Below are 14,504 nucleotides of genomic sequence, written 5' to 3' on the forward strand. Positions count from 1 at the left end.
GTTCCCCCAGGGACTTGTCAAAGTCTCGAAGTCTGTGCATCATTCAGATAAATGTATTCCATTCAGTACTTCAAGTCTAGTATTTGTATGCATGATTATGGCACATTTTGTCCCCCTTTATGTATCTCCTGCCAGGGCCCAAGGTCATTGTTGGCTTTCAACCGCTGTTGCCTTGAGGACCTGAATTAGGTCACCTCACATGCTGGAGGTAGTGCAGGCCCACATGCAGCACAACAGGAACCTGTGTAGTGGTGATAATGCTGGGGACAGACGCATCAACGTACGGGCTGAGTACCAATCAGAGCCAGGTCTGTTCTTTAGCCCAGCAGCAGAAACAACGCTTAGACCAAGGGTACTCAACTCTTACCCCACGTGGTCCGAAGCCTGCTGCTTTTCCTTTTCTACCTGATAATTAATTGCACACAACTGGTGTCCCAGGTCTAAATCAGTCCCTGATTAGAGGGGAACAATTAAAACATGCAGTGGAACTGGCTTCTAGGTCCAGAGTTGTTTGAGAGGCCTAGACCCTAGCTTCTAATGCCTGATTGACTATAGGGGGACCTGAACTGTTCTATGTTGGTTCAGATCTTTTTATTTTCACATTGTCCATACCAGCATAGTTCCAGCCACTAGCATCAATGTGTAACCAGGCCAACACAGTACAGCTAAGCTTGGCTAGGCTAAGTAGTGTGAAAAGGATATAAGTGTCTTGGGGTCGGGTTGTTTCTGGATAAGGCCTCGGTATGCAGTTTCATTCTAAGGCTGTCCAATTCTGAGATTTCTGTAATTTCTGATAATTGGTATTTTGACCAATCCGATCAACTCGTCAGATCGTTTTACATGATTTATCAAAATATCAATTAGTGGAAAAAAGATCAGAATTGGGCTGCCAGTGTATACACATTCTTACATGGCTTTATTTCTCCTCCTGTAAGGTGTTGAATCTGCTCGAGCTGCTCAGACTCAAAAGCCCAGGGGCATCAGTCAACAGGAGCTACACATTAAGCAGGATTACCTCAGCATGACTGTCATCAAGTAACGGATGTGCTTTCTTTATTTGGATGTGTTTAGTAGGGGGAAATGTTTTAAATCGTAGAGAAATGGGGAGTTTTGGTCTTAATCCTTCGCCTTTATTCCATGTAACCAGTCCTTGGAGTTACTAATTAGTGAAGGCCACATTTTCTCCACCATTGACAAGCATTTCTGGTCCACTACGGGCTAGAGAATGTCTTCTGTTGTTTCAGGTCCACTTACATGAATGGCTATTATAATTTGTTTAATAAAACGACAGAACATTTTGGTTTATCAACATGCATGACTGATACTTGTGATGGGACCAGTTCTTTAGAATGTATTTGTTTATTTATTATTTACATTCAAATAGGGAGATTTTGGTGAATGTGTTGACTGTGCCCTTGTTTTATTTAGTTTGAGGTCCTCAATGGTATGTGACAGCTGATGCACAGTCTAAAATGTTGATTGGCTAAACGAATACTTGCAATGAAAATAAATCATTTTACTGTCTTGATTAGTAAAATAATCAACAACAACATGGTGACAGACTTCCACAATTTTATCTAAACTTCAAAATAACAGTAGGCAAATTTTCAATAAAGTATTTCATCATAAACTACGATACCCAGCTTTCTACAGACTGACCTGAAGTCCTCACTTTCCCAGCATTCACTAGTACACGGTGTAAGATGGCAGCAAACTCAAGCACTAACACACCTCTTTTTGACTGCCCGTCATGGTAAGACCTGCGACGATGTCTAATGCATAATTTTGACTGTCAAAAATCAAAAGCATGCAGTAGAGTGTTGTAAGGTCCATGTCGGCGAAATAAACAAGATTTTCGTATCGAAATAGGCTGTAGTGTAGTTGCTAGAAACTAGCAAGCTATCTGGCTAACTTGGCTATGATCTTGAAGTGCTCAGTCACAGTCATATGCTAGCTGTTGAAGAACATTCTACTAACTAACGTTAACTTGTCAGTGAAGTCCAGCATCAAGGTTTGATAAAGCTCTATGGCGTAACATTATTGGTGTTCCCGAATGCTTACTGTTATGCAGGATTTGCAATCCTATTCCTTTCCCGAGATAAGAATTACAGTAAGATTATTGCTTGAGCAGTTTACACAAATTATTAGAAGAAATGGCATGCAAACCCATAGTCTTGTTAAACTGCTTTTGCAGCAAGGCAGTGAAACCACAGTCTTGAATAAAGGCATAATTATGGCATGCAATTAACGTTCACTCTGCGTGTCTGCCTAATGTGTGTTTTGTCAGGGCAGGGAAACCTCCTCCTGGACTTCATCTAGATGTTGTGAAGGGAGACAAGCTAGTAGAGGTAAGTCTACTAGCCTAGTCTTAACCCTGACCCCAACTTCCACCTTCATGACAATAATAGCTTTTGGTGCTGGACCAAAAATAACCACACATAGAAGAATCAAGAGCAATGCCTGTGTGCAGAATACGTGGCTTGTATCAAGTGACCCCTTGGATTCCAAGGCTGTCAAAGACCTACACATAATATAACCCTAAAATGCCCTTGAGCAAGGCACAACCCTAATTTGCTCCAGGGGCACTATACTACTATGGCTGACCCTGTAAAACTACACATTTCACTGCACCTATCTGGTGTATGTGACGACAAAACATATTTTGTGTGTATATATACAGAACAATTGCAATACCAGTCCATGACCTTAGATAGGCATCTCTCTTCACATTTCATCCTGCCTTTTTTCATTTTGTAGAAGCTAATCATTGACGAGAAGAAATATTATCTGTTTGGGCGGAATCCAGACGTGTGTGACTTCACCATAGACCACCAGTCGTGTTCTCGTGTCCACTCAGCCCTGGTCTACCACAGACACCTCAAGAGGGTTTTCCTGATCGACCTCAACAGCAGTGAGTATCTATACTCCTTAATATCCTGCAGTGTTCCTTGGTCGTCTGACACTATTAAGTTAGTTCTCAAGTGTTTGTTTCAGTGTAGATATTCGTTCAAGAAAGAGAACCATAGCTTGCTGGTCCCTGGTACAAAAATATTTGGGTCATGCCACATCATTGTAGATGCCAAATACAATATACAGTATGTCAACTTCAACTTTCAGCATGAAGTGAAATTTCGAAAAAGGACAATCCATGTTACACTGTCCCCTCAGCTCATGGTACGTTTCTCGGTCATATCCGTCTGGAGCCCCACAAGCCCCAGCAGGTGCCCATCGACTCCACTATGTCGTTCGGGGCGTCCACACGGGTCTACACCCTGAGAGAGAAGCCCCAGCCCCAGATCAGCACCATACCTGGGGGAGAGGTGAAGGCAGGGGAGGATGAGGAGCTCAAAGGACTACTGGGTCTACCTGAGGAGGAGACCGAGCTGGAGGTAAGGGTGTGTCGTGTTCTTGCATGTTTTGTGCAAGCAACTTATGTAGTATGATTTTCTTGTTTCTCGGTCTGTTTGATGACCCTGACCACAGCTATCCTCTTGTTTTCCCTGTTCTAGAACCTGACAGAGTTCAACACGGCCCACAACAAGCGTATCTCCACCCTGACCATTGAGGATGGAAACCTAGACATTGTGAGGCCCAAGAGGAAGAGGAGGAGCAGCAGGGTCTCCTTCAGTGAGGAGGAGGAGGTCATCAACCCAGGTGTGTTACTGTAGTTAGGGTTGATGACACTCATGTGCACATATACACACGCCTGCACACAGAGATGCAAGAACACACAACCGTGAGCGAATGTAGATGCGCATGCACGCACAATGAATAATGTAATCCTGTGTGTTTTCTTGTTGTTACAGAGGACGTGGACCCGTCAGTAGGGCGCTTCAGGAACATGGTACAGACTGCTGTTGTCCCTATCAAGGTAAACTTCTTCAAGTCCATCTCTTACTTTATGCTTTTTTTTGTTTCCTTTTTCTTACTTTGGGCAAACATTTAAATGGGGTTTTCAAGCTACTGAAGCTGGTGTGTAAATGTATCTAGCTTTTTATTTATTTATACCTTTATGTAACTTTCTTTCTCTTCCTTATTCACGATTCATTCATGATTATTCGTGATCATGGTAGCATCGACATTAATGTAGAGGTGTTCAGAAACATTCTATTCTTATTTACAATATAAGTGACTCCAAAATGGCAATACATTATTTACCATTCATTTATATTGGGCACAACTTAATCTGAAACACAACCCCCCCCAAAAAAAATTTTTTGGGGGGACTACTCTAATACACATCTAAGTGAATTTGGCCAATTACTTATGACACCTTCAAATAGGGGACTAGGTACATAATGTGCTTTCATTTCTAAATGGTAAAACCGACATCTATGAAAATACCTTATATTCTTCTTACATGTACAACTAAAGTGAAAAAGCATTGGATTGGTGTAAACATGGATGAGAGTTTCTTTCGACCATGTTTTTTGCACCATTCTCGGCGCTGTTCCTTTTAAATCCAAGTCTAAATGAGTTTGAATTAATCATTTAAACCTAACCCTATCTATGACCTTACCATCACCTTGTTTATTACTATACAACACAAATGCATGATTTCTGTTCCTAACACTAAAACTGTGTCTAAATAATATAAAAACAAAATAGAAATATTTGTAATGTTATATTACTAAAACAAAAAACAATTGAGCAAATCAGATCTGAAAATGAACTGAAAGTAAATTAAATTTCAAATTATAAAAAGAATAGAAACAAAAACAACTATAATAACCTTGGTGTTGACCGATCGCAATCAATCAATCTATGCAAAAAGTGGTTGTATGTTGACAAATTGAGATTGATCATATCAATCCCATTTAATTTATAAATCCCTTTTAAGACATTTGTCAGAGTACTTCACAGTGCTTTATAATTGACGCTACTGTATTGCCATCTTCAATCTTCTCATTCCCACCTAAACCCTGCTACCCAATCAGAAGAGGAAGATGGAGGGTCACGCTTCACTAGGTCTGGAGGACTCTGTGGCCAGACGCATGCAGAACTTCCCCTTCAGTGGAGGGCTCTATGGAGACCTCCCACCCACCAGTGGAGAGGCCGGCTCCCTCCCCGCCGCGGCCCAGGCTGGAGCTACTATCCTGGGGGGCCTGCCGCTGGTCTTCCCTAACCCTGCTCCAGAGGTGGACTTCTCCCCCACCTCAGCCTCAGCACAGCCCTCCGTCACCCTCAACCCTGCTGCTAACCCTGCCCCTGGACCATACACGGCCGAGGCGCTCAACGAACCACGCAAGAAGAAATACGCCAAGGAGGCGTGGCCAGGGAAGAAGCCCACGCCTTCTCTTCTGATATAGGTCGTATTCAAAATGGCACCCTATTTCCCTTAGTGCACTACAAAGTTAATGCACTATATAAGGGATAGTGTGCCATTTCAAATTTGCACATAGCACCTCCCTGGACAATGTAATGGGAGGGGTTAGTATTTGTTAGGAGAGTGGTTGTTCAGAAATGTAACCAATCAATCAAAACTTCCTGTACTGTACAAGCTGTGACAAAGGGATATATAAGCAACCCTGATATAGGGAGACGTTTGTAAAAGATAATATATTATTATGGTTTGGATGTTTTTTTGTTGTTGGTCTGTCTGCTTCAAATGTATATTATAACATGTTTTGTTTTTTTATTGCTCATCTCACTTGTACTGACAAAGTAGTGTCTGTCTGAGCTCAGATTAAAATGCTATTTCAACTAATTTAACCTATACACATACGCAGGCTTCTTGAAGCTTATCATACCACTTACTGTAACAGATTGGTGCATATGAACCATTTTGTTTTACAGGTTTATTTAAACTAAACGAAACACTGCTCTGTTACAAAAACAATCTTATAAATGTGCTATTCACTCTGAATTTGTGAATATTTTAAGTGCCGTTGGTTTCACTGAAAACCATGTTACTGTCAAGACAGGGTAACGTTAACCAGACAAAGTCCGCTAGACATTTTAGTAATCCACTCAGACAAGGCTATGAACTGAGGGTCAAAATAGTCTTTAAAGAAATTAGGAAGAAACAAACCAGTTTGTGTGTGAGACATTCGTTATGTTTTTGCTATTTTTATACAATTATTCGGCAGTTGGTTGAAATGGAACCCATTATTGGCAGATATGTATGAAATTCAGTTAAGAAGAATACATTTAAAAAAAGTTTAAACAGTGACATGATGGTAATTACAATTCATATCTTTGTTTGATATTTGTATAATAAACAGTAGTAATCCATACTCCTCTCTCTGCTGTGTGAGATGAGATGATGGTGGGAAAGGAGGATTCGTTTAGTCCCTAGAGAAATCTCCCACTGGGTCTCTGCTGTGTTGCTTTCATTTCCCCAGTTTTACCTCTTACTTTACACGACGCCATCTACTGAGAAAGCTCCTGGGATGGTTAATTAAGAGATTTTTCAGCTAATTAATGGATTTTTCAGCTAACTGAATGTGATTGTTCAGCTAACTGAATGTGATTGTTCAGCTAACTGAATGTGATTGTTCAGCTAACTGAATGTGATTGTTCAGCTAACTGAATGGGATTTTTCAGCTAACTGAATGTGATTGTTCAGCTAACTGAATGGGATTGTTCAGCTAACTGAATGGGATTGTTCAGCTAACTGAATTTGATTGTTCAGCTAACTGAATGGGATTGTTCAGCTAACTGAATGTGATTGTTCAGCTAACTGAATGTGATTGTTCAGCTAACTGAATGTGATTGTTCAGCTAACTGAATGTGATTGTTCAGCTAACTGAATGTGATTGTTCAGCTAACTGAATTTGATTTTTCAGCTAACTGAATGTGATTGTCTGTTCTGGAAACACGTCAAATGTGTCAGTTGCTCTCCCAAGGTGATGAGTTTTACTCATGTCTCTCTTTTTGTTTCTGATTATTACTTGTGGGTTTGTTATAAAGCAAAAACAAAAGCAATCTGTCCTCAAAACCAATCTGTCGTTTTATAGGAGTAAGAATAAATCAATTAAATTGTTGTACTTCCATAGGTCACTGCTACTTCATACACGATGAAGGGTGTTTATCCTTCACAATATCCATTTGATGCGCAAGCTGTCGACAGTGTCGAATTCTATCTACAATGTGGCTCATTTTTATTACTTGTATTTCCATGGTCAATGCAGTGTTGGATTCTACTAGATTCTGACAACATGTCGCTCATTTTGAATGTTGTGTTCTTATAATTGTTGATCTCTTTTCCACCAGAGGGCAACATGTGTACTGTGATCTGCTCTCTTTTGTTGACTCTAGAAACAACCCGATGTCTTCCTACCTCAATGGATTACTATCATCTCATGCCAGTTTCACAAATGGTCTCCATCTAGGAAGGAAAAATGAGACCATTATTAGGTAGATGCATCCATTTAGGAAATATATTATTATATATTATTGTTAGTGTTCTGTACCAATGAATAGATGGTAGCAGACATTGGCTTCATAATATAGTCAGTCGAGGATTCATATTGTGAATTGAACTGATCATTGTTGATTTTAAAAGGACAGTGTTGAAGGCCAATCAAAGACCCACATCCTGTGCCTTTGTTTCCAGTTTTGAGGGTCAGTAGCAAAGCTATCAGGTTTTTGCCTTTTGGCTGGTATTATATATTTTAGTAACATCTTAATGCTTGTGATTGTCTGTTGTAAAGGAATGTTGGCAATACCATAGTCATGCTCTGATCCATGAGGTGATCTTATTTAGAGAAACTCTGGAGTGGGTTTAGTAAGAGAACATGCAGCTACACCATCTCACCTGTAGGGGTCTCTGGGGCTCTTCGCTGTCCCTGCTATGCCGTCTCTGGGTCTGTCCCAAATGGCACTTTATTCCCTATATAGTGCACTTAATGTGAACAGGGCCCTGATCAAAAGGAGTTCACTACATAGGGAATAGGCTGGCATTTGGAACACCATCTCTGTCTCACCAGTGCAGATAAACAACCAGCAACTCCTTAATCAAATTTGCATGAGCGCGCTCAGGTTGCCATGGTAATAATTATCAGCACTGCCTAATTAACTTTCTCAATTGCTTAATGAGATACGACCCTCTGAACTCTATTTTTTTTCTTTCTAATCCAAGTATTATTTTTGTTATTTTCTCTATCTTCCATTCTCACTCACTGTGCTAACCTGTGACCACTGAGATAATAGAAATTACAGAGAAAATAAATCCCGCCTGACATGATTTAACACAGGAATGTATAGACTGAGACGAGTATATTTCCTGGTAGTTTCACACATGAAATTCAAAATGGAGACTAAAAGATACTACCTGTAATACTGGTATATTATCCATCAGTATCTATTAGTATATTGAGTATGCAACTCACGTGTTGTGATGTAGCGGCCCCTGAAGGCTTCAGGGGCCACAGGTGACCTGCTGAGACAGCTGAGTGAAGGAGGGGTGGCGAGACCGCACCGGCCCTGATCACCCCAATCGCCTGTCGCATGCAGTGAAGCGGAACTCTCGAGACATCTTAGAGATAGGGGAGACAGGGAGGAAAGCACCCGGTGATGTCCCTCACAAAGTCGCCTACCCCTCTCCCACCTTGTCACATTGACACCCAATGTTCCATACCTCTACATCCCTACCAGGCCCCTCAGTCATTCTGATCCAATTCCCTTCTCTTCTCCGCTGGAGTGTGCATTTGATCACTTCCCCTCATTGAATTGGTATAGGCATGTGCTAGAAGTAGAATCCAACATATTTCCACCAGTCCATTTGTGAGATCGCATTGAGGGGTAGTGAACGAGTGCTCTCTTCTGCAGACTGTAGGCAGCCTCTCATGAGTAGTTGTGCCTTGAACCCTGGGAATGACTTCATTATGCAGTAACTGTAACTGTTTTCTACTCCACCCTGTGGACTGAGCTGTGGTGGTCAGTCAGCCAGCTCAAGTACTTTCCTCCAGTGTACAGTAAACTAGGCAGGCCAGCCAGGTCCATTATAGGATCACTGCTAGGGCAGCAGACCACAGTGGTCAGACCACTTCATGGGAACTCCTGCTACATTTATAGAGCCGGTTTGGAGACCGTTCAGTTTCATGAACGTAAATGATTCATTAATAAATTGCCCATTGTTTAATATGAGGAATTGTTTTGATTCATGAATTGACTGAATTGGACCCCTGGTCCACAGGACACAGGGTCATTTCAATCACACATTTACTGTGTATTTATATTACACATAATAGTTGCTTTGCCTTTTGACTGCTGTAATTCTTTAGTTGTGAAATTTCCTTTCTGTTTCCTTAAAACCAGAGGACGAAAGTGACGGGGAAGATTATCTTTGTAACACCTCTGCCTGCACTGCATCACTGTGTATTTTCACTCCCTGTGTGAGTGGATTTCATGGATGAGGATGCAATCTGAAACAGGATTAGCGCTAGGTGTCGGATAGTGTTAGCTAAATCTCTCTTAGGCAGGTGTGGCAGAGGGAAGACTGTCTGTCTGCCACACACACACAGGGCACACTGAACACGGAACACTGTGTGCTGAAGGGGAATTTTTAAAGCGGGAATCAGCAGTTGAAACAACAACAAAGCGTACTCCCACCCCTGTTTTGGTAAAAAGCTGAGGGCTGGGCCTGGAGAAATGTAACCCCTCTCAAATTCATAGACACAACTATGGCTGCAAGGACTGACCATCCTTGATATCAAAATTGTTTAACCATGTTTGAGGCTATATAGTGTTTGTCTACATTTACTTTGTTTACAAACATTGGAGTAAAACAACCTTATACAGTTTAAGTCTGAAGTTTACATTCACCTTAGCCAAATACATTTAAACTCAGTTTTTTACAATTCCTGACATTTAAACCTAATATAAATTCCCTGTCTTAGGTCAGTTAGGATCACCACTTTATTTTAACAATGTGAAATATCAGAATAATAGTAGAGAGATTCATTTCAGCTTTTATTTCTTTCATCACGTTCCAAATGGGTCAGAAGTTTGCATACACTCAATTAGTATTTGGTAGCATTGCCTTTAAATTGTTAAACTTGGGTCAAATGTTTTGAGTAGCCTTCCACAAGCTTCCCACAATAAGTTGGGTGAATTTTGGCCCATTCCTCCTGACTGAGGTAGGTTTGTAGGTTTCCTTGCTCGCACACGCTTTTTCAGTTCTGCCCACAAATTTTCTATGGGATTGAGGTCAGGGCATTGTGATGGCCACTCCAATACCTTGCCTTTGTTGTCCTTAAGCCATTTTGCCACAACTTTGGAAGTATGCTTGGGGTCATTGTCCATTGGAAGACCCATTTGCGACCAAGCTTTAACTTCCTGACTGATGTCTTGAGAGGTTGCTTCAATATATCCACATAATTTTCCTACTACATGATGCCATCTATTTTGTGAAGTGCACCACAACGTGCAGCAAAGCACCCCCACAACATGATGCTGCCACCCCTGTGCTTCACGGTTGGGATGGTGTTCTTTGGCTGGCAAGCCTCCCCCTTTTTCCTCCAAACATAACGATGGTCATTATGGCCAAACAGTTCTATTTTTGTTTCATCAGACCAGAGGACATTTCTCCAAAAAGTACAATCTTTGTCCCCATGTGCAGTTGCAAACCATAGTCTGTCTTTTTTTTATGGCGGGTTTGGAGCAGTGGCTTCTTCCTTGCTGAGCGGCCTTTCAGGTTATGTCGATATAGGACTCATTTTACTGTGGATATAGATACTTTTGTACCGGTTTCCTTCAGAATCTTCACAAGGTCCTTTGTTGTTGTTCTGGGATTGATTTGCACTTTTTGCACCAAAGTGCGTTCATCTCTAGGAGACCGAGCGCGTCTACTTACTGAGCGGTATGACGGCTGTGTGGTCCCATGGTATTTATAGTTGCGTACTATTGTTTGTACAGATGAATGTGGTACCTTCAGGCATTTGGAAATTGCTCCCAAGGATGAACCAGACTTGTGGAGGCCTACAATTTGTTTTCTGAGGTCTTGGCTGATTTCTTTTGATTTTCCCATGATGTCAAGCAAAGAGGCACTGAGTTTGAAGGTAGGTCTTGAAATACATCCACAGGTACACCTCCAATTGACTCAAATAATGTCAATTAGCCTATCAGAAACTTCTATAGCCATGACATCATTTTCCTAGCTGTTTAAAGGCACAGTCAACTTAGTGCATGTAAGCTTCTGACACACTGGAATTGTGATACATTGAATTATAAGTGAAATAATCTGTAAACAATTGTTGTGAAAATGACTTGTCAGGGACAAAGTCGATGCCCTAACCGACATGCCAAAACTATAGTTTGCTAACAAGAAATTTGTGGAGTGGTTGAAAAACGAGTTTTAATGACTCCAACCTAAGTGTATGTAAACTCCCGAACTTCAACTGTATTTTGGGTTCTGCTGTGGTACGCCAGTTGAACTAAGCTCATGAGGCATTTTTAAGTTGGATTCTTCAAGAATCAATCTCCTTTAAAATATTACTAATACCACATTGGTATTCAACAAAGGGCCAATTTTGCATTGTGGTTTGCTTTCCACCTAATAAAAGGCAGGAAGTGCAAGTCAAACCAACACACTACCGCCAGTGGCAATACTTGGGAGTAAAATAAAACGCTGCCTTTTTGTCTTTGGGAAAGTACTAAAAAGTGAGAGATGTAGAGTTGAGTAGCCTGGTCCCAGATCTATTCATGCTAACCAACTGCTATGGTCATTGTCACATCAAATGACACAAACAGACGTGGGACCAGGCTAGGAGCTGAGGAGAGTGGAGTGTTTCTCCATGGTTCTGTCACATTGAGAAGTCACATGGTTGGCTGCAGCCCAAGCCTCCAGGCAGCCCAGGCCCAAGGAGGAGACATATTCCAGGGATGACCATGGGCTGTGTACTGGCTGCAGACAACCAGACTTCCTTTCCCGCTGTTTCCACACACTCACACACCACACACACACACACACCACACACGCACACCACACACACACACAACCCCCAAGTCGCACCACAAAACAACACCCACAGCTCTCCTTATGTAACAGCAGTGGGTTATAGAGGAAGGTGCGCGAGAGGGAGGGAACATCATTGATGAACAGAAAGAGAGAAAGATTGAGAGGAAGAGAGGGAGATGAAGTGATGTTAAAGGGTCTTAGAGCTAAGATTGGGCTCACAGTTGAGTACCTGAACAGTACAGCGCAAGAATGCAGTCTGGCTCTCAGTCAAATTCAGAAGAGTTTTTAAAAGGATACATTTTGTTCAGTGGACATGCCTCACGTGTTGTACATGTGAGAGTCTACTCTTCTGACATGCCTAATTGGAGCTATAGTCAGTCAGACTGTCGTTGTTTCTCAACACAAGGGTGGGAGTGACATCATCATCCCATCCCAGTAAACACATCAGTAGTAATCCTGGTAAGGTACACTGTAAAAAAAAAATGTTTTTATGGTAACTTACTGGCAGGCCAGTTACCTGTACGTACTGTATAAAAGTTATAGTATGTTACCTTAAATTATATATACTTTTTTTACAGTAATTTATAGGTAACTAACTGTCAGTAAGTTACCATTAAAACAAAAGTATTTTTTTTACAGTGTAGTTAGCTAGAGGTTCATTGGTTCACTGATTTTTCTCCTGTTGTTGCTGTTGTTTGATTTTGCAGCTTCCATGGTTGTTTGTCAGTGCCAATGCCCAAAAGCTTAGCTTGCTACGGGCTATAATAGATCACTACACACATCCGCTCAGCTCCACTCAACTCAGCTGGCAGTGTTTCAGTGTTTGCATTCCATAGAATAGGAGTCACACCGCATTCCAGTTACAACTTCACTGTGGTGCATAAAAATCTCCTCTCCAGACCGCAGGGCAGGGGCCATGTGTTTTGAATTACCCCTCGGTTTCTCATTTATGGCATCTCTCCCTCATTTTCCCTCTCTCTCACCCTCTACTCCTCCCCTCCTGTTGTTGTTCCCCCCTCTCCTTCACTCTTTCACACTCTACTCTTCCTTCTCTTCTCACCCCCCCCCCTTCTCTCACACACATCATCTCTCAACCCTCCCCCTCCCCCTCCTTGTATTGCCCCACCCCACTCTCTCTTTCCCTCTGTCACTCTCACCCTCTCCTTCCCTCCTCTTGTCCCCCACTCTTTCTCTTTCACATCTCATGTTGTGATAGACTTGTTTAGCCACCATGAAAGCATTCCACTATACCAGCATTTGAGGATATGGTTGCCCGTGACAACCAAGCTGTCAATAGTGCAGGGGATTTTCCATTGAAAACAGGATAATGGGGTTATAGAATAGAATATATTCTAGAATATACACTGTTTACAAAACATTAAGAACACCTGCTCTTTCCATGAAATAGAGTGACCAGGTGAATTACAGGTGAAGCTATGATCCCTTATTGATGTCACCTGTTATATCTACTTCAATCAATGTAGATGAAGGGGAGGAAACGGGTTAAAGAATAATTTTTAAGCCTCCAGACAATTGAGACATGAATTGTGTATGTGTGCCATTCAGAGGGTGAATGGGCAAGACAAAAGATTGAAGTGCCTTTGAACGGGCTATGGTAGTATGGGCTAGGCGCACGGATTTGTGTCAAGAACTGCAACGCAACTGGGTTTTTCATGCTCAACAGTTTCCCATGTGTATCAAGAATGGTCTACCACCCAAATGACCTCCAGCCAACTTGACACAACTGTGGGAAGCATTGGAGTCAACATGGGCCAGCATCCCTCCGGAAGGCTTTCAACACCTTGTAGAGTCTATGCCCCGATGAAATTAGGCTGTTCTGAGGGCAAAAGTGGGGTGCAACTCAATATTAGGGAAGTGTTCCTAATGTTTTGTACACTTAGTGTATTATATAATATAGTAGAATATAATGAAATGAAGTAGAATAGAATATAGTCGAATATAATAACTTTATATCAAACTACATGTGCATAACAGACAAAGCCCCCTTAATTTTATAGAATAACAGCCAATGCATGAAGTGATAAGTAGAGAGACACTTGAGTTGGAATGAGTTCAGTATGGATACCCCACAACTTGAACCCAATGAGGGGTCACACAAGGCAGTGCTACTGGATCGCTGCGCAGGCAGAATCCCCCCTATAGACGTGGGCATGGTTGCAGTCCGCGGGCGCCAATTGAGTGTGACATTCACAACTGTCGCTCCCGTCCCCCTCTCTATCTGCTGGGAGAAATCACCCGTGCAGAGAAAGCATGGTATGAAATGAAACCGCGAGCCAATTATTATTTCAAAGGATATGTCATTTCGGCTTTACTGATTTTCTTGTCTCAGACATAGGGAATATGTATAGGGAATCTGGCAGACGCTCATGCTTAAATTAAGAAATATTTATTTGGTAGCATTAATTAACCCGGTCATAATTTTGAATTAAATATTTATTCAATAATAAATACATATTAGAATTATTCAATACAGTGTTGGCAGTTGATGTAACTGAACTGGCGTGCACAATAAGACATTCTAGGTTTATAGATGACGCACTCTTTGAGGTGAACATTTCATGCTCATCCCAGTCTCTCTCAG

The 14,504-nt window shown here is 41.6% G+C and overlaps 1 protein-coding gene across 1 annotated transcript; it reads left to right on the forward strand.

Annotated features, from left to right (window-relative positions):
* Window positions 1-1,688: 1,688 nt before the first annotated feature.
* LOC139392434 (nuclear inhibitor of protein phosphatase 1-like) lies at window positions 1,689-6,234 on the forward strand. The gene is made up of 7 exons (XM_071140414.1): window positions 1,689-1,753; window positions 2,288-2,348; window positions 2,758-2,911; window positions 3,169-3,389; window positions 3,510-3,654; window positions 3,807-3,871; window positions 4,938-6,234. Exons 1-7 carry the CDS (start codon window positions 1,704-1,706, stop codon window positions 5,307-5,309), a joined length of 1,068 nt encoding a protein of 355 aa, XP_070996515.1. The 5' UTR covers window positions 1,689-1,703; the 3' UTR covers window positions 5,310-6,234.
* Window positions 6,235-14,504: the final 8,270 nt, after the last annotated feature.

This window comes from Oncorhynchus clarkii, chromosome 32 (genome assembly GCF_045791955.1).
Source record: "Oncorhynchus clarkii lewisi isolate Uvic-CL-2024 chromosome 32, UVic_Ocla_1.0, whole genome shotgun sequence".
Classification (NCBI taxonomy): Eukaryota; Metazoa; Chordata; class Actinopteri; order Salmoniformes; family Salmonidae; genus Oncorhynchus; species Oncorhynchus clarkii.

What these genes read in the sequence shown, in the direction of transcription:
- LOC139392434 (XM_071140414.1), top strand. Translation starts at nt 1,704, where the DNA reads ATGGCAGCAAACTCAAGCACTAACACACCTCTTTTTGACTGCCCGTCA. An exon ending in AGGGAGACAAGCTAGTAGAG is followed by an intron (nt 2,349 to 2,757) that starts GTAAGTCTACTA and finishes TTCATTTTGTAG; the next exon opens with AAGCTAATCATTGACGAGAA. An exon ending in GGAGGAGGTCATCAACCCAG is followed by an intron (nt 3,655 to 3,806) that starts GTGTGTTACTGT and finishes TTGTTGTTACAG; the next exon opens with AGGACGTGGACCCGTCAGTA.